This window comes from Helicoverpa armigera, chromosome 31 (genome assembly GCF_030705265.1).
Source record: "Helicoverpa armigera isolate CAAS_96S chromosome 31, ASM3070526v1, whole genome shotgun sequence".
Lineage (NCBI taxonomy): Eukaryota > Metazoa > Arthropoda > Insecta > Lepidoptera > Noctuidae > Helicoverpa > Helicoverpa armigera.
Window position 1 is genome coordinate 3,576,382 of NC_087150.1, and position 27,055 is coordinate 3,603,436.

At 38.6% G+C, this 27,055-nt stretch overlaps 4 protein-coding genes across 5 annotated transcripts in view; 2 read left to right on the top strand and 2 right to left on the bottom strand.

Annotated features, from left to right (window-relative positions):
• Window positions 1–27,055, top strand: part of LOC110383583 (gelsolin) — a 253,645-nt gene that overhangs the window by 20,408 nt on the left and 206,182 nt on the right. The window lies entirely within an intron of this gene.
• On the top strand, window positions 3,029–14,281 carry LOC110382534 (zinc finger protein 85). The gene is made up of 14 exons (XM_064043196.1): window positions 3,029–3,366; window positions 3,605–3,779; window positions 4,040–4,081; window positions 4,425–4,517; window positions 5,123–5,254; window positions 5,726–6,409; window positions 6,845–7,050; window positions 7,694–7,832; window positions 8,488–8,587; window positions 9,282–9,445; window positions 10,356–10,487; window positions 11,675–11,875; window positions 12,839–12,988; window positions 13,451–14,281. The coding sequence occupies exons 1-14, from the start codon at window positions 3,293–3,295 to the stop codon at window positions 13,574–13,576; spliced, it is 2,418 nt and encodes an 805-aa protein (XP_063899266.1). The 5' UTR covers window positions 3,029–3,292; the 3' UTR covers window positions 13,577–14,281.
• On the bottom strand, window positions 15,652–18,148 carry LOC110382532 (uncharacterized). Its single transcript, XM_064043219.1, has 3 exons — window positions 18,127–18,148; window positions 17,160–17,371; window positions 15,652–15,870 (listed from the first exon to the last, which is right to left on the bottom strand). Exons 1-3 carry the CDS (start codon window positions 18,143–18,145, stop codon window positions 15,721–15,723), a joined length of 381 nt encoding a protein of 126 aa, XP_063899289.1. The 5' UTR covers window positions 18,146–18,148; the 3' UTR covers window positions 15,652–15,720.
• LOC110382530 (tubulin beta chain) lies at window positions 19,281–26,733 on the bottom strand. 2 transcript variants are annotated; one of them, XM_049839862.2, is made up of 7 exons: window positions 26,535–26,699; window positions 25,812–25,926; window positions 24,626–24,696; window positions 23,585–23,724; window positions 22,763–22,922; window positions 20,946–21,047; window positions 19,281–20,364 (listed from the first exon to the last, which is right to left on the bottom strand). In XM_049839862.2, exons 1-7 carry the CDS (start codon window positions 26,631–26,633, stop codon window positions 20,266–20,268), a joined length of 786 nt encoding a protein of 261 aa, XP_049695819.2. In that variant the 5' UTR covers window positions 26,634–26,699; the 3' UTR covers window positions 19,281–20,265. The 2 variants fall into 2 exon arrangements, with proteins under 2 accessions (XP_049695819.2, XP_063899308.1); XM_064043238.1 differs by lacking the exons at window positions 19,281–20,364; window positions 20,946–21,047 and having other exon boundaries at window positions 22,442–22,922; window positions 26,535–26,733.

Below are 27,055 nucleotides of genomic sequence, written 5' to 3' on the forward strand. Positions count from 1 at the left end.
TATTTATTATTTGTATCCTAAAGACGTTATAAGGCGTTCCGCACATCAGGCGAGCTCCGCGCTCACGTAGACCACGTGCACCTGAAGAAGCCGCGACCCAAGCGCGTCAGGCGCAGGAACAAGTGTCAACTGCCTAGCGCGGAGTATTAGTTCATGTCACATATACTAATGATGATGTCCTCCTAGCCGGTTGTCGGCTACCACGGCTGAGCTTATATAAGGAGATCAGCCAGCTGCACAGGACATATTATAGTGCACAAGCATTTTTGCGGCCATAGGTGCACTCTCTAACTTTTAATACCGTTGGCAGACGTTACGTGTAGTCTGACACCAGTCTTACCTAGAGTATTGGGTTGCCCGGGTAACTGGGTTGAGGAGTTCAGATAGGCAGTCGCTCCTTGTAAAGCACTGGTACTCAGCTGCATCCGGTTAGACTGGAAGCCGACCCCAACATAGTTGGGAAAAAGCTCGGAGGATGATGATGATTAAGAGTTGGAGATTTTTTTTTAACGACACCTAAAATCATCAAATGACACCTCCCGCTGTGGGTTAGCAGCGGTGAGGGAGTGTCAGACTCTTACTGACTAAAAACCGCCGTGTTCCGTCGTAGGCCGCGTATGTACCAGAACCGCGGTAACTCGCGCGAACAATCCCGCAGCCCCGGTAGGCCTTGGCCCTACTGGGCCCTGCTACGCTAGTAAGCTGTCCAGGTCTTCTCTCCTAGTATTAAGACTTATCTACATTATACTAGTATTATACAGATCTAGCTGATTCTGAATAAATAAGTACAAATAAAAAGAAACCGTGGCTCAAGCGAGAATCATTTGTTTTTGTTCGGTGTTTCAACTTAATGTTTGAAATTTGAAGACTCGAAAAGTAAACGCAGAATGAATTGGAAAAAAAAGCATAAAGCGCGATTTTTTTTTAACTTTGAGGAATTAAAAAGAATTCTAGGTAAATGCAAAAATAAACAAGAATCCACGATTAAAGGCAGGGTGCGTGCGGAATTTATGTTCAAAAGCTTAAATAAATTGCACTTCGATGCATGGGTCTATCAATCACCAACTTTCAGTCTACGGGCTGCTTTGTAAAAGGTTATAAAACACAAAATGAAAGATCTGCATAAAACCTTTGTATATCTCTAAATATGTATTTTAAGATTAGATATTAGATAAGTACGTACAAACCAGGGGCACGATTCTACAAATGCTTTAGCGATATACGATTCACATTCGACTGAGATCCAATCCCGACTCAATTACGATTGAAGCGTATGTGGCATTCCGCTATTTTTCTTGTTTTGAATAAACGTTTTTATCCGCTGTGATTCAATAGTGAATCATATTGTCTGCAAATTATTTATGATTGTAGAGCAAGCTACCGTATAGACCAAATGACAGACCAATCGCAAACCAATCGAATGTCATTGGAATATTATATTAGTAGCAGAATGCCCGCTAAGGTTAAAACTGCTATTGCGATTCAATTTTTATTCAATTTTGACATTATTAACTTAAGAGAATCGGGGCCCAGTAGTGCAGCTGCGGCCGACTTCATGCAGTCGCGTCATGTGCGGTCGACAGTTGCAGTCCGCAACTAGCATTCAAAACATACCTTTAAGTTGCATTGTATTAATGTAATAGTATATAAAAAGTTTAAAAAATATAAGTTATATGACACTATAAATTATTTTAATTAGTTATCTATAAAAATACTTTTAAGCAAAGTTTATAAGGACAAATACATATATCTAGGTATATTATTAACTAATAGGTATTAAGTTATGCGCAATCTCATTTAGGTATTATTTTATGTAGATTAGTTCATAGGTATATTTTACTAAGATATAAATAAATGAAAGTATTAAAAATTATGTGTTTTCGTTATTTAAATACCCCTTGAAGTACCTAATGATGCTAAACAGGCTTCGCTTTAAAATCCTTGATATTACAAATGCGAAAGTAAACTGCCAGCACTTTCACAAACAAACTACTGAAGGTTGGTACACAGAAACTCAGAAACAAAACTTGTTTTACAGAAATTAACTAGATCCATAATATAGTAGCCTTATCGGGAATTATGTACATGTTTGAGCCGTTTGGGGTTGAAACTCTCGGGCCGTGGGGTCCGAGTGCTCACGCGCTTGCGAAATTTCTAGGCGCCTTGTTGACACTTCTCGTGGCCCAAAGGCTGGCTTTTATTTCGCCCAACGATTAAGCATTGCCATTCAACGTGGCAATGCAGCCAGTCTTTGCGGTACACTGCCGGGTGACAGCGATGAGGATAAATTTTTCGATGCGCTTTATTAGCTTTAATTTTTATTTTTTCATGTAAATATAGATTTAGTTTATTTTACAATATAATGTACTAGATCCAGAGAAGGAACATGGGTAACTTATTACCCGGTTGCAGGAAGGAGCTCTTCTGGGGAACTGGTGAAACCGCGAAAATAAGCCAGTAGGTAATTAATAGATACAGAATAACTTACAGGCTGTAGAAACAGTGTTTCGGTAGATTGCGAGTGATGCTCCTAAGTTTCATTTGACGTTTAATTGTATCTCGAATTAAACCTTCTTATCTTGATAACTGAACGTTAAGCAGCTATCAGAAATTAAATAAAATTATATAGACATAAAATAAGTTACGATTTGTCACAGCTTCTGGCAAAGTTTTTTAAATATCGCGCGGTTTTCACTGTGTTGCCAGTCACGTAAATATAGGGATGTGAATTGGATCGATTTATTTAGTCCAAGGCTCAAAATTGCATATTAGTATTATTATCCAAGGTCAACTCTAAAAGCTACTAAAGCTTTGTATTCTGTTCCATTTTAGCTTACCTATGATAACAATGAATGAGCGAGATGCAAGAGCAAGGTATAGTTATGTTTACATAGATTGTTATTGTAATGCTTCTAAATTTAAAAGTAGCTTCTGTGACATTATTATATGGCTCTCTCTTTCTTTCACGGTATTAGTGTGCTAAGTTAGAAGAGATAAGAGGAAACAATGGCTTTAATGACATTCAAATTAAATTTAGTTGAATAGCGTTTGTCGGCTAGGACTATGACAGTCAATTAATTTACGTTTTTTAACTAAATATTATCTAATCCTGTCGAAATAAACAAAAAACTATGAATGAGTGTGCTTTATAAATATAAAGTGCGAGTGTTTTTACCAAAACTTTTAAAATAAATGCCTTGTAAATAGTAAAAAATATGTCGTTGCTAAACGCCTTGCGTTGTTACTTCGATCGCTTTATAATTGTGTATATTGTGATAAATCTGTAGTAAAAATGAGATGTTGTGTGCCGAATTGCAAGAATGATTCGAGACACATATCTAAATCACAAGGAATCACCTTCCATGTGTAAGTGTGTCTTTAATTTCCACACTCATTTTCATATTGACGCAAATCGCCTACACTTGATTTCAACGTTATAAAATCGTGTCTAATAGCATTTTTAGAGCTTATTACTTACTAATTACGCTCCAGCGAACTTATTTACAATCAATAAATAGTTTTATTTGATTGAATACAAAGAAATCACCACTAAATTCACCAACATACTCAAAAACACAAAAATTCGATGTTTATTTGTTTATAGCTTTCCTAATGAGGCTTCACTCCGGTCTGCATGGCTCAAAGCTCTAGGTAAAGAGTCTTGGGAGCCAAAAGAGAGGAGTGCAGTATGCTCGGAGCATTTTCTATGTGATGATTTGTATGAGACTAAAAGTGGACTCAGAAAAGTACGAGCTGGAGCTGTACCTCTGATTTTACAGGTAAATTAGATCTTAGCTGTTTATATACTTCTGTCATAATCATCTGAGCCTTTTCCCAACTGTTTTGGTCAGCTTCCAGTCTAACCAGATGCAGATGAGTACCAGTGCTTTACAAGAAGCGACTGCCTATCTGACATCCTCAACCCAGTAACCCGGGCAACCCGATACCCTTTGGTTAGACCGGTGTCAGACTTACTGGCTTCTGACTACCCATAACGACTGTCAAGATTTTTTTTCATCAACCATTTCTATTTTTTCAGGACACAATGAGCTGTGACTATGGAGAACCGGCCACCTTGAAGGTATCTATTCTTTTGTTTAAAAAAATATTGAAAAAATCTATGTATCTTTGTTACTCTTTTAACTGTAAACTGCTGAATGGATTTTGAAACTTGATATTTAAAGAAGTTAGTTAATAAAAAAATTGCAGGTATTTAGAAACTTTCACCAACAAGGTGGACAGACAACCTTATAAAGGTCGCTGGAAGACGCTGGATGCAGGTCGCTTCCAACAGGTATCTGTGGAGATCTAAGGGGGAGTCCTGTGTTCAGCAGTGGACGCCCTATGGCTGAGATGATGATGATGATTTAGAAACAAAACTTTTGGATTTATTAATACTCATGAACTTATAATTATTGTTTCAGGCTTGCAGAATATGTCTTGTAATGGATGTGAAGTTAATACCAATAAGAGTATGCAATTTGGAACAAGCTTATGAAAATCTCACTGGAATTTCGGTAAGTCTTATTTTCATCATCTGCCTAGCCTTTTCCCAACTATGTGGGGTCGGCTTCCAGTCTAACTGGTTGCAGCGCCGTACCAGTGTTTTACAAGGAATGACTGCCTATTTGATCTCCTCAGTCAAATTACCCAAGCGATACCCCTTGGTATGACTAGTTGTCAGACTTCTGACTACCCATAACTGCTAACAATGTTCAAATGACAGCCGGGACCCACCAATTTATTGTGAATTCGTCATGACAAGATGGTCACCCATCTTGATTAATATGATTGATCCGTGCGCCTGTTACCTAGCCTGAAGCTCTTCTTATCATGTAAATATCAATATTTTTTTTCGCTCCTCTGTCCGTCCGTCCGTCCGTCTGTCTGTCACCAGGCTGTATCTCATGAACCGTGATAGTTAGAGAGCTGTTTTCACAGATGATTGTTGCGGCTATAACAACAAATACTGAAAACTAGAATTAAATAAATATTTTGGGGAGCTCCCATACAACAAACGTGATTTCTTTGTCCGTTTTATAAATCGGTACGGAACTCATCGTGCGCGAGTCCGACTCGCACTTGGCCGGTTTTTTTTAATCATATATTTTCTTATTTACAGTTAAATGAAGATAAACTTCCCCAGAAGCTGTGCGTGGAATGTGTACAAAGATTAACCAATTGTAGTCAGTTCCGGCTGAAGAGTTTGCGAGCTAATTCTTTGATGCTAGAAGTTATTAAAAAGCATGATATCGTAAGTAAATTTCTAGGTCTATCAAGTTGTTTTACCTGTGATTTGTAGGAAATTTAAATAGCAATAATTGACCTATTATTTTCATCATAAGAGATCGCTTTTAGCGATAAGACCGCCCATTGTGGCGCCAAAAATTTTAAATATTTACTTTTTTTTTGTATTATTCAAATTGGTGTATGTAATAAAGAATATATCCATTTATCTATTATTTTAAACTGGCTTTTATTGTACTTCGAGTATCCAGATAAAAGTAGTCTAACCTTCCTCGATACATGGGCTATCTAGCACTGAAATATTTTTTTCAAATTGTACTCATTATTCTCCTAGATAAATGCACTGTCTAACACTGACTGACTGAGTATTTTTCAATTCAGTCCAATATTTACTTAGATTAGCGCTTTCTAGTAAACTCTTCAGCTATAATATATTAGTAAAGACATTTATATAATCTTCATGATTTATTTATTACAGTTAACAGTACAAAATATAAAAACTATCAACCGAGAAAACAACCAACTTGCCTCTACATTATCATATAAAAAATTCGAAGTCAATCATTATGATTCTTACTACGAATACACAGACCCTATATGGATAGACGAAAAACCTTCAACCTGCAACATCGAAGTCAAAGTCGAGAACGAAATATTTCTACCAGAAGAAATTGCAGTCAAAATTAACGACGACGGATTTAACGAGGTCGGAATTAACGAAGCCGGAATTAATGATAACGGGATTAACGAAGGATTCAGCGATAATGATGACGCTTCTGATAAAGAATTTGTCATAGTGTCTGATAAAGATTATTCTTCAGACGACAGTTTGCCTTTGGAGAAATGTAAAACAAAAAAGACTAGAAAACGCAAAATTAAGGACGAAAAACCGGTTAAAACGGTTAAAAAAGTTAAAAAGGTTAAAGAAAATAATGATAGCAATGAACCTAAAGTTGATAGGCGTCGTAAACCTTTCCTAAATGATGATTTGAACGAAACGTTATTCACAATAAGAGATTTGACTATTGAAGAGCAAATAGCTGAGATATTAAAAAGACGGGACTCGGCGAATTATAAAAACGCGATTTATAAGTGTACCGCGTGTTTTAAGGGGTTTTTGGATGAAGATGCTTATAATAGTCATATGACGAGACATACAGATGTAAGTTTATGTAGTAATATTAATAATATTCTATAGATAAGGTGCATGCATGTATTGATAAATCATTTACATACATACGCAAAATATACAAAATGTAAATATGAATTGAATAAAATAAATATTTTAATAGTGAAAAAAAAAAACCGGCCAAGTGCGAAATAGAAATATATTTGTAAATATGTAGATTTAATTTGTAATATAGTATTGTTTTATGTATGTTTTTAGGGTTCTGTACCCAAAGGGTAAAACGGGACCAGGCTGTATCTCATGAACCGTGATATTTAGAGAGTTGAAATTTTCACAGATGATGTATTTCTATTGCCGCTATAACAACAAATACTGAAAACTAGAATAAAATAAATATTTTGGGGGGCTCCCATACAACAAACGTGATTTTTTTTTGCTCATTTTTTAATAATTTAATCTTTTTCACAGCAATGCGGCGAGCACGAATGCGGTGTATGCAAAACACATTTTAAGCATCCACACGCCTTACGTAAACATATAACAGCCCACCACACTCAGAGGTTCAGTTGTAAGCAATGTCCATACATTACAACACACAGACAGACCGCCAGATTGCACGAGAGATGGCATAAGGGGACTAAGTACAAGTGCCCGCACTGTCAAGATGAGTTTGTGTAAGTTTTTTGGGCTTTTTTTCTATTTAAATTAACTGTAAGACCCCACTTAGCCACGAGACCCCAATGAGCCACGAGCACCCCACTTAGCCACGAGACCCCAATGAGCCATGAGACCCCAATGAGCCACGAGACCCCCAATGAGCCACTAGTACCCCAATCGCTTGAATCTTAATTAAAAGACCTCCAAAAAGCATAAAGGAACTGTCTTATCAAGGGGTATTGGGTTGCCCGGGTAACTGGGTGGAGGAGGTCAGATAGGCAGTCGCTTCTTGTAAAGCACTGGTACTCAGCTGCATCCGGTTAGACTGGAAGCCGACCCAATATAGTTGGGAAAAGGCTCGGGTATATTTTTTTTTTAGATATAACGCACCAAAGATTGAAAGTAGAGTGTCGTGACGCCACGACTTTGTATTTCTACCTAAAACTGACGTAACACAAAATTCTATCGTTTTTTATCTTCGTTGTTATTAGTTTGTAAGAGATAAAATGTAAAAGACGGGCTTATTACTTTTTTCATTCGCATCATCCTCCGAGCCTTTTTTCAACCACGTTGGGGTCGGCTTCCAGTCTAACCGGATGTAGCTGAGTACCAGTGCTTTACTTTTTCATTCGCCTTGCTTATTATATGTATTTTTTCCAGTAAATTCACAACATACATGGGACATATACGCATAAAGCACCCTTCAGACTTCGTATGCGGTCTCTGCGGATTCTCCTTTGTGAGCGCTAAAGGCATAGAGCTACATAAGAAACTCAAGCATAGATTGGATAATGTACAGGTATGTATAAGCTTTTATTTTTGGTACTTTTTAACCGACTTTGAAAAAGAGGGATCTCGGTTTCGTCTGTTTGTGTGTATGTTTGTTTGTGCGCGATTTTAGTGTGGTATTCAGTATATTAGTATTTGTCAGACTTAGAAACTACTAGAAAAGGTTGCCGTGGTCGAGGGGCCTTAGACTTACGACAAATTGTACAAACATATGGTAATATAATCAAAGTTTTGCCACTCTATATCTTCCGCGGTTTCCCCCGCGTCCCGAGGAAACTTCTTCCCGTACCCGGATAAAATATAGCCTATGTTTAACCGGTACATATTTATTTAAATACATATTTTTTTAAACTATAGTTCATAAGCTAGTCATTGTTTTCCACATTAGGAGCCATTATTTTCGTAAATATTAATATTATAAAAAAACGATATAAGTAAACCCCTATCTATTTTTAAATACCTACTCAACGATATATCACACGAAAGGGATGGTATGAAAAAAACAAAATGTCGTCCCACTTTACATATACCATAATAAAATTTTTTTTTGCACTTTGTCGGCGTGATTGATACGCATAGTATACAGTTGATAAGATATGACAAAAGTAAACGGTTTTTTTGAGTTGTTAGTAAACTTGGGGCCTCATTTCTTTCTTTATTTTCAGATCCCAGACGATGGTCCTCAGTGTGAACCTTGTAACGTGCGTTTCGTTAATACTGACGCATACAAGAGACATTTGACCGTATCCGCGAGGCACAATGCAGGTAAATACTATACTAGTTGTTTGTTGCGGTTTCACCCGCTTTCTTAGAGAACTAAACACTTCCCGTATGATGTCCTCCTAGCTGATTATCGGCTACGGCAGCTGTTCTCATGTAAGGAGATCAGCCAGCTGTCCTCATATTATGTCCTAAGTCCTATACTATAAAATTTTCTGCGCAGCTGGCTGATCTCCTTATACGAGAACAGACGCCGTGGCCGAAATCGGATAGGAGGACATTATTATTATTTCTTGTATTTTTTATCACGCTTATATTAGCTTCACTTGTAACTATGTATGTAAGAAAATCTTGGAATCTTAATTTGACCCACTTCCCGGTCTTCGATAAGGATGAAATTTTGCACACGCTCTGAGTTCTGATGACAATACATGACTAGCGAGTTTCCTTAGTTTTTAGGGTTCCGTAACTGCTGCGTGCTGTATCTCATGAACCGTGATAGTTAGATTAGAGGGTTGAAATTTTCACAGATGATGTATTTCTGTTGCCGCTATAACAACAAATACTGAAAACTAAAATAAAATTAATATTTCGGGGGGCTCCCATACAACAAACGTGTTTTTTTTGCTCGATATCCATAAATATATATTGAATATTCGTTTGGATGGTACGGAACCTTAAGTGCGCGAGTCCGACTCGCACTTGACTGGTTTTTTAAACTATTTTTTTATACTCTCAGATGCAGGCGTAGAAAAAAGAGTAAGAAATAAACCTCGGAAAGGCAGGAAAACTAAAGAAATGAAAGAGATGGAGCGACGTGCGAGAGAGAACAGTGACTCGGAAGATAAGAGGCGATACCCGAGCCAGATGAGGCGAGCCGAAGGACCTATCCCCTGTGAACAGGTGAGACTAATATAAGGGCACTACTTCCCGCACCTGGACAAAAAATAGTGTATATAGGAGCGGGGCATGGAGAATAAAATGACTAGCGGAGATGTCATAATGCAAAATGTAAGAAAGTAGCGCGACAACATGCGGGTGTGAGGGGACGAGGAACGAAAGTTACTAGCTCTGACCATACACGCCTTCCATATAACCCGCCCATTTTTTTTCAAAACATTCTCATCAATAAATCAAGACCAATCTTCGACAGATCAATCAATATTGTCTCAATTCGACAAGGAATCTAGACGCCTATTTGTTCTAGTTATTTGATGTACAAGAAGGCGCCTGACCTGCCCGCCTTATGGTATCTCCGCTCATTTTTCCTTACTTCGTGGTTAGCTCATGGGTGCTAGCACAACTGATAAACTACATATACTGTACATATTATGTAATGTATACTTATTTATTTATTTAAATAGGTTAACCAACAATTATTACACTTTTTCATCACTATAACTAAAAGATAAAACACATGTGCGAGTATAATAATCACTTAAAGACTTTTTATATATACTTATTAAATACATATAATGACCACAGCCAACAAGTATGCTCATCATACAAATGTTGACCGTACCGGGAAGCGCACCCAGGACCATAAGTTCGGCAGTCTGGCATGGTGACCAAAGGTGACCAATGAGGTCGTCGAATACTATTACCTACCTGTTTTTAAAGGGACCTACTTACTATACTGGGTTAAAATATAGCCTATGTTACTCGGGAAGAGTGTAGCTTTCCAACAGTGAAATAATTAATTAATTTTTCAAACAGACAAAACAATGTTTTTTCTATATTATATTAGTATAGAAGATTAATGTAACTTATGTTCTTTCTCTACGTTCTTTAAATATATTTTCCTTCATTACAGTGTGGTCTTCAACTAGAAGATTCGAGAGCCTACCACGGTCATTTCCGCCGTATGCATCCCGACAAGAATCGTACCAACTACCCCTCTATGAAGTCGCCTTGTATGTGCGAAGTTTGTGGCAGGATGTTCCAAGTGAGTAACATTATGTTTCATCATCATCATCATCATCATCATCTCAGCCGGCGGACGTCCACTGCTGAACATAGGCGTCCCCCTTAGATCTCCACAGATACCTGTTGGAGGCGACCTGCATCCAGCGTCGACGGCGACCGACATAAGGTCGTCTGTCCACCTTGTGTTTATTCTAAACTAAATAATAAAACTACGGACCACGGACTAGCAAGCGCAGCGTAGGACGTCCACCAACAAGGTGGACAGACGACCTTATGTCGGTCGCCGTCGACGCTGGATGCAGGTCGCCTCCAACAGGTATCTGTGGAGATCTAAGGGGGAGGCCTATGTTCAGCAGTGGACGTCCGCCGGCTGAGATGATGATGATGATGATGAAATAATAAAAATAGAAGAAGAATTAGAGAATAAAAATTAAAAGTTTTATTCGAAGAATGTTGAAAAACTGCACTTTTCGAACTTCAGAATTACATGAGACAGTTCCCAAAAACGCCCGCCCTTCACCACTTCCTATGTGTTATTGCTATGTGTTATTGTATGTGTGGTAACTATTTCCCGTATCCGAAAAAAATAACTATTTAACATTAAAATATTTTTTTAAATCTGACCTAAAAATCTCTTCAGCATCATATTCCTATATTCTGATAAAATGTCACCTATTTCATTAAGTGATAGTGTAGATTTATAACAGAGCTTTTTAGGGTATAAACGAAAAATATTTTCTTCTTTTTTATAATTTGAATTGACCAGAAACTGGCTTCTGTCAGAGGTTTTACCCACATCCGGCGGGAATTACTACGCCTATCTGGATAAAAAGTAGCCTTTCCAATCTGGCCAGTAGTTCATGAGATGAGCATAAGCTTTTTAGCTTTATAATATACTAGCTTTTACCCGCGGCTTCGCTTCCGTCAACTGACTTCTCTACTTTACCCTATTTTTTTTTCATAAGAACCTTCTCCTGACAATAACAAACACAACAAAAAAATAATTAGCCAAATTGGTCCAGGCGTTGTTGAGTTATGCGCTTACCAACACATTTTGCGATTCATTTTTATATTATAGATATGAAATTCTGATATATAAAATACATGGAAAGATGGATTTTTAGTCAGTAAAAGTCTGACACTCTCTCACCGCTGTATGTATTTGTGAAATTTGCAGTTATCTTTATTTTTCCTTATTTGTTACAGAGCTTCGCCCTCCTAAAAGACCATACCTACATCCACACCGATGAACGCCCCTTCAAATGCGAGATCTGCTCAAAGAGTTTCCGCATGAAGCAACGCCTGGTCGCCCACAGGCGCGTCCACAGTGAAGTTCGCGCGAGCTACGTATGCAAGCTCTGCGGGAAACAGTTCTCAACGCATAGCAACCGACAGAGACACATGTTTGTGAGTATTGTGCATATCGACCACACACCAGCCCGTAGTCTGGAAGTTGGTGATTGATTCACCCGTGCATCGGAGAGCACGTTAATGTCCTGCTTGTGATCTCTCTCCGGTGGTGTCGGATTGTCGTCCCATCGCGCTATGAGAGTGAAGGAATAGTGAGTGCACCTGTGTCCAAGCGAATGTGCCCAAACTATAATATGTCCTGCGCAGATGGCTGATCTCCTTATATGAGAACAGCCGCCGTGGACGCCATTATTATTGTGTCTGCAAACAGTTCTCAACGCATAGCAACCGACAGAGGCACATATTTGTGAGTATATGACTTATTCAGGGTCTTACAGGATGAAATCTCAGCAACCCCAGCGGGGCCCAGTAGGGCCAAGGCCTGCCGGGGCTGCGGGTGGTTCGAAAAAGATACCGCGGCTCTGGTACATAAAAGGCCTACGACGGAACACGACGGTTTTTAGTCAGTAAGAGTCTGACACTCCCGCACCGCTGCTAACCCACAGCGGGAAGGGGCATTTGATGATTTTTGACGTCGCGTCGTTAAAAAAAAGGGTCTTACATACAGGATTCGCGTCCAGGTCAGGCAAGTACCAATGCAACTTTTCTAAGTCTGTATGTACTTTCTAAGCATATCTTAGACACCAATGACTGTGTTTCGGATGGCACGTTAAACTGTAGGTCCCGGCTTTACGAAAATTTACGAAAATGTGGACGTAAAATATTACAATTTATCTCCCGTTTAGAATCTTACGAAAGTTTATAAACTTCCTAGTAAATTGATAAACTTACGGATCTTGTTATTTTCCGGTGACATTGACATTGACATTGAAAAAAAACATTATATTTTGAATTTTCCGCTTCCAATTGCAGCATTCCTTTTAAATGACATTATCTCCATATAAAATAACAATCTCTAATCACAGATACATACCTTATAGAAATACAATTTTTCCGCAGATTCACACCGGATTAAAGCCGTTTAAGTGTGAGATGTGTGGGAAAGGATTCAAGCATGCGAGTGAGAAGAGAGCGCATATCACGTATGTGCATCTGAAGAAGCCGTGGCCGAAGCGAGCTAGGGGGAAGCGGAGACCTGAGACTAGACAGGTATGTGCGCTATATTGCTAGGGGAAGTATATAAGGGACAATATAACGAGTATATTGGGGTAGTACACAAGGGGATTATACTGGGGTAGTACATAACAAAGTATATTAACATATAGGTTAAGCGGAGACCCCAGACTAGACAGATATGTCAATAAAATAAATCAACTCTTTTGGTCTTACTACAAAAAAGTTAAACAGATGTACGACACGTGTTTAAGGAAATTCTCCATATTTTAGGAAGTAAATAAGTTGTGTATAGGGGGAGTACATAATAGTGTACTTTGGAGTAGTATTTAAGGGAGTACATAAAGTAAGCGTATAAGGAAAAACATAAGGGAGTACATAAGAGTTTACCATTGGGTAGAACTAAAGGGCGTTTATAAATAGAGGGAGTACATAGAGTATTTAATGGAGTACATACGGAAAACGTAATAAAATAATACATATTAACATAACTTTCAGGGTCAAATGCCACCAGGTCAAGGTGAAATGGACATGGCGCCACCGATGTGGCCCTGTGACCCTAAAATGGCAGAAATGGCCCCCATGATCGAAGATAAGCCAGTCTATTATAATTTAAAGATATAAGCTAGAAGATATCTTGAGATTTTTCAATGAATTTTGTAATTTATAGCGAGATTTTTGGCCCTGGCGGCGGCTTTCCTAATATTCTAATCTGTTGCATTTCTTACTAGAAATAGAAATTTTTGATTTGTCCCGTACATCATCTCCATCTCCCGAGCCTTTTTCCAACTATGTTGAGGTCGGCTTCCAGTCTAACCGGATGTAGCTGAGTACCAGTGTGCCACAAGGAGCGACTGCCCTATCTAACCTCCTCAACCCAGTTACCCGGACAACCCGATACGCCTTGGTTAGACTGGTGTCAGACTTACTGGCTTTTGACTACCCGTAACGACTGCCAAGGATGTTCAATGACAGCCGGGACCTACAGTTTAACGTGCCATCCGAAACACAGTCATTGGTGTCCAAGATATCCTTAGAAAGTACATACAAACTTAGAAAAGTTGCATTGGTATTTGCCTGACCTGGAATCGAACCCACGCTCTCATACTGGTGAGGTTGGTTCTTTACCCACTAGGCCACCACGACTCTGACATTTGCCCCGTATAAGCAATTTCAAATCCCTATCTCTGATAAGGAAATTGATAGATAGATAGATAAGATATTGGAAACGGCCGTTAGCAAGATAGTTTGTGAAGTATGTAGTTCACTAAATAAATGATCTGAAATAATAATAATTTGTACATAATAATAAAATAACTATGTATTTAGAATGCTAGAAATATTTTTAGTAATATTTCTTCAGTAGTAGCTTTGATCAATTAACTTTAAAACTTAAAAGAAATATATTAATCTATATTTATTAACATTACTAGCCGTTTTCCCGCGGTGTCACCCGCGTCCCGTGGGAACTACTGCCCGTATCGGGATAAAATATAGCTTATGTTACTCGGGAAGAGTGTAGCTTTACAAGTGAATGAATTTTATAAATCGATTCAGTAGTTTCTGAGCCTTTATGTTACAAACAAAAAAAAGTTTTTCTCTTTATTATATAAGTATCTATAGATATTATACAGCTGAACAATTTGTTTGAACGCGCCAATCTCAGGAACCACTGAACCGACATGAAAAAATCTTTCAGTGTTAGATAGCCCATTTATCGAGGAAGGCCATAGGCTACTCTTTATCCGGGTGCGCGGAGTAGTTCCCACGGGACGCGGCTGAAATCCCTGACGGAATCTAGTTGTAGGCGAAATAGTACATAGATTTTTCAAGATGGCCGCTAAGTTATATTAAGGATGTAAATAAATTAGTTTTGTGTGTAAAAATAAGTGATGTGAATATGCATTTGTAGACAATATTTTATTATTTGACTTAATAAATTATTTAATAAACGCATTGTAATCTGAAATTTTATTTTATTTCAGTTTTATTAACTTTTTTTTATTGGTTATGGTAGGTCTGTATGGCGCCAATATTCACCGATTCAGACGTTGACAAACACGTCAAAAGCACAAATCAAGTAGGTATGTTACCCAGCGGGCTGCGGGATTGTTCGCGCTCATTACCGCGGCCCTGGTACATAAAAGGCCTACGACGGAACACGACGGTTTTTAGTCAGTAAGAGTCTGACACTCCCTCACTGCTGCTAACCCACAGCGGGAGGGGCCGATATTTTGATGATTTTTGACGTCGTTAAAAAAAAATACGTAAGTATGTGGGCATGACCAAAGCGATCTGTTACGAGTGAACTAACGAGGCGTTCGGGTTCTTTGGGACATCTGTCGCAGGTTATGAGAGCGGAGCTAGTAAGTAACGTTCTTCGTCCCCCTCACTCCCGCATGTTGTCGCGCTACTTTCTTAGGAGATTTTGCGTTATGACATCGCTAGTCATTTTGTTCTCATTTCACTAAGAAATATTTCGGAAAAAAGTCAATATAACTGTAAGGTTTAATTTTTATAATTTGGTGGGAAAACGAACATTTTTATATCCAAGATTTAGGTACATTCACATTTTATTATAATGTTGCTAATTTATAGATATAGGGATTTTGCATAAAAAAAATTTGATGAGAAATAAAACCAATATATTTTGTAATATCGACGTAATAAGATGCGATGCTGTCGAAACCACAGTACATTTAATTATAATGCTGCTAATTTATAGATACAGTTGTTTTCGTATATTTTTGGTGGGAAATACTCCATTTTTATTTTCCAAGATCGTCGTAATAAGACCATGCTATGCCGTCTTTGCCACCGTCTTTCGTGATGGGCGTTTTGGGAACTTCAGGCTTTTTCACCAGCAAACTATGAAGTACTCTTAACATCGCTGAGAGAAATACTTCGGCGTCATTCACCTAGAAACAAGATAAAGGATTTATGTTAATATGGTTATAGTTATCGGCACGAATCTTGAGCTCTGACCTACATCTGCGCAGAAGTGATTTATTAGCAAAGAACCAATCCCGAGTGACGGCTATGACTACGGGCCAATCACCGCTTTAGCCCGCCCCCGCGCCTCACTTCATACCACAAAAGGGACCTAATAAATTACTTCTGCGCAGGTGAAGGTCAGAGCTCAAGATTCGTGCCGATAACTATAGTAACTGTGGACCTGTAAAATATGACGAAGCCAGGCTCGACAGCATAAAGCAAAAAAGGCTTCGTATCAGTAATGCTTCACCCGTGGACGACCCGCGTTTCACCTGCGACAAATGCGGCAAGAAGTGGTGCGCAGCTTTTGGCTAATTCAGCCACAAATGAAAGTGCTTACGGCACTAGTAACCGCATAGACAAGCACTGCCACAATCATCTGTCCTAGATGCTCTGTGGCCAATGGTTAGTAAGGTACCTATAATCATCGGCAAGGATATTGAGCCCTGGCCGTCACCTGCGCAGAAGTGATTTATTGGTTTATTGCTATAAGTGTACAGTGCGCAAAGCGATCCCCACTCTTCCGCAGAGAGCTCATTATCCTTGCCGATAACTATATTCTTTTTAACGAGTGAGCGTTAAGTTATACTTAATAAGCCCTACTGTCAGATTTTTCTCATATCCGCGTAACGGCTTCTGACGTGGCATTGAAACGAGTGCTACTGAGTAGCATTTGGAGACGTCGGCTTTACGTGCCCTCCCAAGCACGGGGATGTAACACTGTTCACTTTCAGACTCAGGGCTGCTTTGTTAGTTTCTAAAACCCACAAAGCCATTTCGGCCTAACCGAATTGAAGCCGAGATTTCGTGCACATCGGTTGTACCTACTGTAGGACTGCTTGGCCAACGAGGCAGTCAGTTAGGTGATTACCGATTTCAATAATTGTTCGGAAAGGCAACCTATCTCCTCGTAAAATAGGCTACGTACTTCATCAGCGTACCTAAGTTTAAGTTCATCGAGGACGCTGTCAAAACCTAGTATAGTTATCGGCACGAATCTTGAGCGCTGACCACCTGCGCAGAAGTGATTTATTAGCAAAGAACCAATCCCGAAATACGGCTATGACGGCTATGGGCCAATCAACGCTTTACCCCGCCCCCGCTCCTCACTTCATACCACAAAAGGGACCCAATAAATTACTTCTGCGCAGATGAAGGTCAGCGCTCAAGATTCGTGCCGATGATTCTACCTAGATTACATAAAAAATACCACCTCTTTCTGTTCCTTCGTCAGTAAAGTAATTATTTTATCTTTCTGCTCCAACTGTTCTTTCATCAAGCTAGTTCTGTCCTCTATCTTAGAAGGCACGTATGGTAGATCATATTCTAAAGAATCGTAGGAAGCTTTAATCTGCGGTTGCTTAAATAGCCTTATGTAATTCGCAGAAAGTGCTGGAGCGATAAATAGGAGAAGACATAGTGTACCTGAAAAAATAATCATTTTAAGGTGGATTTGAAAATGCAAAAGTAACTGCCTGTTTTTCACGTCGAAATTACGGATCAACGGACGGCAATCGTTACGGATAGTCAGAAGTTGAAAAGTCTGACAATTAACTGGTCTTAGCGGGGTGATACTCGATTCAGTAGCGGCGTAAGGGGGGGGCGGAGGCGGCGGTCCGCCCCGGGTACCACGTCTAGGGGGGTGCCATCTCGGTCGGCACATATCTGCATGACCAGGATGGCGCGGGCAGAAGGGACAAGCCCCTGAGGGTGCCATTCTAATCTGCAAAGCCTAGGTTCACTACCAGTCACTGTAAAACTACAACAGTGCATGCGCAAGACGTCGGTACTGAGAGGGGTGCTAGTCCGGCTGTCACCCCTCTCTTTTATTTTTTTTACCTGATTACTTAAATTACTTCCTCAAAGTTAGAAAAAAAAATCCGGTCGCTTCGCTCGCGGGGTTTTTTCATCATTTGTGATTTATTCTGCGTTACTATTTGCGTCCTCAATCTAAAAAAAAGTTAAAGCACCGAAGTAGCAAAAACAACTGATACTGAGTAGTCCGCCCCGGGTGCCACCCGATGCTACGCCGCCACTGACTCGATTGACTGGGTAGAGGACGTCAGATAGACAGTCGCTCCTTGTAGCACACTGGTACTCAGCTGCATCAGGTTACACTGGAAGCCGACCCCAACATAGTTGGAAAAAGACTCGGGAGATGATGATTAAAATATACTTACTTAAAAAATATGAAACCATCGTTTTATTGTGTTTTATTTCTTTGATTTTTAGACACGATAAACTTTACACAAAGCCAAAGCGTCAATAAAAACCTAATTATAATCTACAGAAATCAATTTTAAAACCTTTCCTAAAGTTACACAAAATTAATTAAGATTCGTTGCTGTTAATTCGAAGTTATTAATTTTCCTGTTAAAATGTAATCTGGCATAACGGTATTTTGTAACTTTTCGCGATATGAAAATAAAGTGGGTAATAATGGCCGATTATTGGCCACGGCGACTGTTCTCATGCAAGCAAGCCAACTGCGCAGGGGCCCGATTCTCCTAATTTTACTTAAGCGACATACGATTCACATTTGACTGCGTATGTGGCATTCCGCTATTTTTTCTTTGAAATAAACGTTTTTATCCTTTTCTGTCATTCAATGATGAAACATTTTGTCTGCAAATGATTTACGACTGCAATATGATTGTAGAACAAACTACCGTATAGACCAAAATCACCAAAATAGCAGACCAATCGCAAACTAATCGAATGTCGTTGGAATACGATTCGTCTTATATTGGTGGGAGCGTGGCCAAGAGGCTGGCAGCATTACCTCGTTGGATCGCCATGCTGATTCTGTCCGAGATAATAGCCAGCCTTTTGGTCACGAGAAGCATCAACCATATGTAGGTACGTACCTATTTAATTAGCATTAAATTATTCCGTTATATACAATTTCTGATAAGTTTAGTACCTACACGTTACAGTGGCTTTTTAGAATGTTAATACATAATTATAAAAATAAATTACTGATCGTTCTACTAAAGCCAAGCCGCGCATATCAATCGATCATATTAGCGCGGCTGGTCCCTGGAGGGACCATCTTGTCATTACGAATTCTTCCGTGTTTCGGATGGCACGTTAAACTGTAGGTCTCGGCTGTCATCTAAGCATCGTTGACAGTCGTTATGGGTTGTCAGAGTCTGACATCCAGTTCTACCAAGGGATATTGGGTTACCCGGGTAACTGGGTTGAGGAGGTCAGATAGGCAGTCGCTCCTTGTAAAACACTGGTACTCAGCTGCATCTAGTTAGACTGGAAGCCGACCCCAACATAGTTAGGAAAAGACGAGAAAAAAATTCAGCGAATAAATAAAAAACAATAATTTTACACAATTTATATGATTTATTTTTCAAAAATAATAAATGATAACACTCTTGCGTCATTTTAATGCTTAACACAGCTCAACAAACAATTGCTTAATAATTAACATTATAATTTAAAAATGGCTTAAAAACGGTTTTTTAAAAAAGACGGATTTTTAAATTAATTTAAAAAACCGCTGCATAATTTTCAATTGTAAAGCTTGATTCTAATATGAAAATAATATTTATAGTTTAAAATTGAAAAGGAAAATATAAGAAATTAAATAAGGAGTGAGTTTTCTTTGGAGTTTAAACATCTTCTCATACAAAGAAGGAATGAGCGTTAATCACCACGCTTGCTCAAAGCGGGTTGGTAATTTCAGACTTTATAGTCCAGGCTTCCTCAAGATGTTTTCCTTCACCATTTAGTGGCCTTAATAAAAAAATACTATATGAGAACTACAGTTTTTGTTAATTTTAGACCTCTCAAGCTTCTACGTTTGCTATCTTTGGAAATCACTCACGTATAATTAAAATTGTTATGTATGTACTTAATAAAAATATTTATTTGAAAGCTCTAGAAACACTTATGTGAACTACAAGCAGTTTTCATGATATGACAAATCACAATAATTGACATACTGATACGTTTAACAATTAGGCAATTCAATTCAGTTTTTTTTATTTAAAAAAGCGTCTTTTCGTTTGCCATGCTATTAATCAAGTATTTTTTATTCTAAAATAAAAAATAAAGTAAAAAGCCCTGCTTTTTACACAGACAAAAATTTTTATGCATTGCTGGCAAATAAAAAAAACGCAATTTTAAATAAAAAAAAAACAAACGCGGATTTTTAAACAAACACAAATCGGAATTTTAAAATTGTAATAATAAAAAAACACGATTACTTACAACTAAAACGAAAATAAATGGTGATAAAAAAATAAAAGGTAATATTTAAACTAAAAATAGTAAAAATGCCGTTGTTTTTATTTTAGTTTTAGTTTTTATATCATTTCCATGGTGTTGTTGGTGGGTTCCATCCTGTACTCCTCAGGAGCCTCTTCCTCTTCGTCGAATACGTCATCATCATCCACGCTTGCCTCCTAAGAAAAATATAAAAATAAATTAATTTTATTTTATTCCAAGTAGTTCACTCGCTCCCGTGGGAACTGAAATAGCCTATGTTACTCTGGAAGAGTGTAGCTTAGTAGCTTTCCAACAGCGAAATATTTTTTTCAAAATGGGTTCAGTACTTTCAGATACAAACAAAAAAATAATTATTTTTATTATTACTAAAGTACGGATTTCCGGTTTCCTGCGGCGTCGCCTAACAACGTCCCAAGAGCTTTGTTCGGGTAGGATAAAAATATGTCTACATTTTACACTGCCTTTTAAAACTTGCCGATCTGGAAATTCTTTTAGTTAGTCAGACAGACCATTTATAGTAGATGAACTTCATAAGGCTACCTACTTTTTATCCGGCTGCACGAAGTTGTTCAAAAAGTAAAAAATCAAATTGTTTTTATTTCAAATAGGCCTTTGCAGGCTCTTATGAAACGTCAAATTAATTGCACGGTTCCAAAAAGTTGGTCTCATGGAGAAGAGCCGGCAAGAAACTCTATAGACACTCTTTTAAAAAGTAAAGTTCCGGGAATCGCTAACGGAAACTAGTTAAATATATTACCTGATATTGTTGATATTCGGAGATAAGATCCGCCATGTTGCTGGCTGCCTCTGTGAACTCCATCTCATCCATACCCTCGCCCGTGTACCAGTGGAGGAAAGCCTGGAGACAATATATGTATATTGAATAAGTAGGTAAAGGCAAAGTCCCTAGTCGCTAGCGGGAAATGAGACCAATCCCCAATCCGTTCCTGTCCCATAATAGTGTTAAAATAAGTTGCCTAAGTCCATGTGTAGTCTTAAAGTATTGTGTAAGTAATAATATAAAAAAATCTGTAGGTATATATATATAAATATTAACAACGCGGTGGACTCACATAGTCTTAAGACTAGAAGTAGACATAAGTTTGTGAGGCCAAGACGACGAAAATTATAATTAAGTAAAAAATGAAAATAAAAGCGCGGACCCCCAAGTCTGCGGTAAGGCTTTATTAAAAAAAAAGAAAATAAAAAATTGGTATGTAGTGGGTTAGTAGGGGTGAGTGGAGTGAGTGGGTAGGGGGAAAGGTTGACTCAGTAAGTGGCAGGATGAGTAGGTGAGAGTACGAGTGGGTTTGGAAAAGCGGCTATATGGTTTCGTGATTACATAGTTTATTCAAATATAGGTGTTAGACTGAGTAGGTAACTCAATAATTGAATTAGTTTCAGATAAAGGATAAAATAACTTTACCTTCTTTGAAATACTGAACTTAATAGTTATTTCTACTTTTATATTTTTTTTATATATATTTTAGTATTTGGATTTGTACACTGTACTCTGAGGTTGTGAATGTGCAGGTCAGATAGGTAAATGGCTTTTTGTAGAAAACTGGTACTCAGTCGCATCCTGTTACCTGTTAGGCTGGAAGCCGACTCCAACTAGGGAAATGGCTAGGCAGATGGTAATAAAATATCCTCAGCATCCTCCTAGGTTAGATAGCCACCGAGTCTTCTTTGTGGCACACTGGTACTCAGCTGCATCCTGTAAGACTGGAAGCCCCCAACATAGTTGGGAAAAGGCTCGGGAGATGATGATGATAGTGTGAGTAGGTAGAAAATGAGTGAGCGGGAAGATGAATAGGTGAGCAAGTGGATAAGTGTAAGTATGTGGGATAAAATTTGGCAAAATTGTTTCTGTTTTCACAAATTATCCTCACCTTTCTCCTGAACATGGCGGTGAACTGCTCGGAGATGCGCTTGAATATCTCCTGTATGGCGGTGCTGTTCCCGATGAACGTGGCCGACATCTTCAGTCCTCGCGGCGGAATGTCGCACACTGCCACCTTCACGGGCTTGGGCATCCATTCATGTATATAGCCGACCGTAACTTAGGAGGGAAAAGGCTAGGCAGATGATGAATCTTACCTTTCTCCTAGGTCGCTTCTTGTGGCACACTGGTACTCAGCTGCATCCGGTTAGACTGGAAGCCGGCCCCGACTAGGGAAAAGGCTAGGCCGATGATGAAACTCACCTACCTCCTAGGTCAGATAGCCAGTGTTTCCTTGTAAAACACTGGTACTCAGCTGCATCCTGTTAGACTGGAAGCCGACCCCCACATAGTTGGGAAAAGGCTCGGGGATGATGAGTGTGTGAGTAGGTAGAAAATGAGTGACCGAGAAGATGAGTGTGTGAGTAGGTAGAAAATGAGTGAGCGGGATGATGAGTGAGTGTGTTAGGTGGAAGAATGAGTGAGCGGGATGATGAGTGTGTGAGGTAGAAAATGAGTGACCGAGAAGATGAGTTAGTGAGTGGGGTGGATGGAAGAATGAGTGAGTATATAGGTGGTTGAGTGGGATAAAATTTGGCAAAATTGTTTCTTTTTTCACAAATTTTCCTTACCTTTCTCCTGAACATGGCGGTGAACTGCTCGGAGATGCGCTTGAATATCTCCTGTATAGCGGTGCTGTTCCCGATGAACGTGGCCGACATCTTCAGTCCTCGCGGCGGAATGTCACACACTGCCACCTTCAGGTTGTTGGGGATCCATTCGACGAAATAGCTGGAGGGGAGAAAGATATGGATTAAGACCTTTTTGGAACCTTTTAAGAAGATAATTAATAGTGGATTTCTATAAGCTATCTTAAAAGAGATCTACGTCCCCACTCAGAGACATTTAATGGTAGTGGAATAAACCATTCCTTAGTGAAGGATTTGTATGAAATTCCGTCACTTAAGTAATCATTAAATGTCTCTGAGTGGGGAGGCTAGAGATTGAAATTTGATTTATCAGTTATTATGACGGATCATATAAATTATGCTCGCTCATATAAATTACCTGTCTTTTAATCTCGAAACGCAAAACAACGAATAGGAATATTTAGGATATAGAAATCAGCAGTTAGTTTGTTAACTAAACTCTATTTGAGAAGGTTTGTAATTAATGGTAAAGAAACTTGAACAAATAATGATTCGGTTGATCAAGTATTGCTATACTACACTTGATAAACTTTTTTCCTAAAAAAATGCAATATTGTTTCAAGTGAAATTTAAGAACTTTCGGAGTTAAAGAAACTATTTTGAAATAAATCATCACCACGAATGATAAGATCACGCCTCATATAAATCGTAGATTAACTTAAGTAAAAACATGCAAAAAAAAAACCATTCTATTTTTGAAATTCCCGCTACCGGTCGAACATTAAAAAAAAAAATAGATCTTACCTAGAATTCTTATTCTGTATAGCCAGTATCTGTTCATCGACCTCTTTCATGGACATTCTGCCTCTGAAGATGGTGGCCACGGTCAGGTAGCGGCCGTGACGCGGGTCCGCGGCCGTCATCATGTTACCAGAGTTGAACATCTACAGGTAAACAGGGGGAAATTGGTTACAACGCCATCTAGTAGTGAGAAGCTGAACTTCTAAGTATAGGTATTTGAGTTTAATGCCATCTAGTGGTGAGAAGTTCAACTACTTTTATTGATGCTAAGCTGTTATTTTTGTGTGTATTTATAATATTGTTCTGTTGTCATCTTTACATTTGTATTAGTTTATAAGTATTTTAGGTTTTATTTTTATGAGTCTTACAGCCAGTTTCTTCATCAAAAGTTAAAGCCAAAGTAAAAGTCAAAGTAATGTCTAAAGTTAAAGTAACGGTCAAATTCAATTTTTCTATTAGTTTTGCTGTCACTTTAGCCTTGAAAAAACGAATTTGACCGTTACTTTAACTTTAGACATTACTTTAACTTTAACTTTTGATGAAGAAACTGGCCGTAAATAGACTAAAATAAAGGAATAAATAAAAGTAAACAAATTGGCAACAACGCCATCTAGTGTCGAGAAGTAGAACAACTTTTATGTTTGCTGTGCTGATATTTAGTATTTTGTAGTTGAAATTTCACAGTATTTTAATCTATGGTTAGACATTTGAAGTAAAAACTTACAGGTAATCACTGAAAAATGGGTAAGTAGGTATATTGAAGGTATTCAACAATTGTAAAAGTTATCACCGAAAAAATTACATGAAGTGATAGAAAACATGACGGATTGAGCCGTGAACGTTTTTATTTTGTTTGTTTGACTCAGAAATTATGTCCGATTTCAATTTCCAAAAACATTCAACTTTATTGGGTTGCCCGGGTAACTGGGTTGAGGAGTTCAGGCAGGACAGTCGCTTCTTGTAAAGCACTGCTACATCCGGTTAGACTGGAAGCCGACCCCAACATAGTTGGGAAAAAGGCTCGCAGAAGATGATTCAACATACCTGGCTCATTAGTTCGGGTACGGATTGTGCTCGGAAGTTGAAGGCATTTCTTGCTGTTAACGGAGCGAAACCTGTTGACGAAAAAAAACATGATTAAAAGGTGTCATAAATAAAACGTTTTTCAAGAAAATAAAACCGGCTTCAATAAATAGAATACCTAAACCTTTCGACTAGCATAAACTATGCTGAAAACCGCATCAAAATCGGATACTGAGGACCATTTTAACCCCCGACGCAAAAACGACGGGGTGTTATAAGTTTGACGTGTCTGTGTGTGTGTGTGTGTGTGTGTATGTGGCATCGTAGCTCCCAAACGATGATCCGATTGTAATGCGGTTTTTTTTGTTTAAAAGGTATGTCAGTCGGGAGTGTTCTTAGCTATGTTTGGTGGAAATCGGTTCAGGTCTTCAAGGTCATCAGCTCGTTTGCTAGATGTGATAGAGGAATATACACGCTCAGTTTACTTGCAAGTATATGTGGGATCTGAAATTTGAAACACTAATGTCTTTTGGAACCACTGAGCTGGTCTGCTGTTAGGGCACGAAGGTAGGAGACGTAACCCTGAACTGCCTTTTAGTAAACCCATCGAGTTTGGGCTCGTTGAATTTGTCTTGACAAGTTCTCTTCATGTTTCTGATTGACGAGAACCTGATGCTGGAAATGGGATGTTGCGGATGAAACCCTGAAATGCCGGAATGAAACGGTCCCCCGACACGAAAAAATTTAGTTTACGTAGTGTTAAAAGTTATTTTTTGCTTTTTATACTTAGGGTTTAGCGATTTTAACCTTTTGTCATAATTATTGCGTACTTTTTTGGGTCGGGGGGTTTTTTAAATTTATAATTTTTAATTGAAATCGGTTAAAAAGGGTCGGGTAACTAATACCTACTATCTTACTAATATTTTAAGTGCGAAAGTTTGTAATGATGTGGGTTTTTTTGCTACTCTTTACACAAAAGAAATGAATTAGTACAACTATATTAATATATATAATTAGTAAACTACATAATTATATATACCTAATTTTGTAGTTTGAAAAATGATGTTTTTCAGCCTATTTTGAATAAAAGCTTTTTCATTTCGATTTTTCTCTCGACACGCGGGTGAAACCGCCAGTAGAAGCTAGTCAATTCATAAACACTGCAACTTTTCGTTATAAAATTCTACCAATAGCTTTCTCCACATACCTGGCATGAAGAAGTGTAACCTAGGGAAGGGCACCATGTTGACAGCCAACTTCCTGAGATCCGCGTTCAGTTGTCCCGGGAAACGTAAGCACGTTGTTACTCCTGACATTGTTAGCTAGAAATAAACAGAGGAAAGTTATTTAAAGCCAAATTATTTACTTTACTTTGGAAGGCAATGCCTGGCGCGGTTGGTCCGTTGATGGGTAAGATCTTGTTATGACGAGTTCCTCCGTGTTTCGAAAGGCATGTTTAATTGCTCGCAGCCGTCATGCCAGTCTTAACTGACTGTATAGTTATCGGCACGGATAATAAGCTCTCGGCAGAAGAGTGGGGATCGCTTTGCGCACTGTACACTTGAGGCAATAAACCAATAAATTCTGCGCAGGTGGGCTCAATATCCTTGCCGATGATTATAACTGGGTTGAGGTCAGATAGGCAGTCGCTTCATGTGGCACACTGGTACTCAGCCGCAATCGATTTTACTTTGAGTTGACCCCAACTTAGATGGATGATGATCTAGATTTCTTCAATTCTGACACAGACAAGATTAAGTTTGTACATAGTGTTAGTTACACTGTTCATAAAAGACTGTACCGATTTGGCTGAAGCTAGCTTAGGCTCTTTAAGCCCTATTCGGGTGAGGATAGTAGATCCTGTCCGATCCGGATACGGGTGAAACTGCTGGCGGAAGTCATAGTATAAATAAAATGTTCAAAAACTTACCGAAATCAAATGATTGAGGTCTCCGTAGCTAGGGCTGGCTAGCTTGAGCGTGCGGAAGCATATGTTATAGAGCGCCTCGTTGTCGATACAGAATGACATGTCGGTGTTCTCCACGAGCTGATGCACCGACAGCGTCGCGTTGTACGGCTCCAGCACCACCTCGCTTACCTAGCGTACACAACATGTGTGATATTAGTATGTTTTTTAGGCTTTCAAAGTATTTACAAAGAGCCTAAAAGAGGAACAGTTGATTTTTACACCATCAACGCCAGTGTATAAAAAGTTGCATCAACGCCATCTATTGTGTAAAAGAAGAACTAAACTGTTCATGCTATCTTCGATAGATTTAATGCACCTTCCGTTACAAGAAAAAGTGTCTAAACTCGGCATCATACATTAAACATACGAAATTTCAAAATTAGATAGGCATAAATAGATACTGTTTTTAACCGACTTCAAAAAAGGGGGGTTCTTAAACAGTATCTAATAGTATAACAGTATGCAATGATAAAGATCTCCGT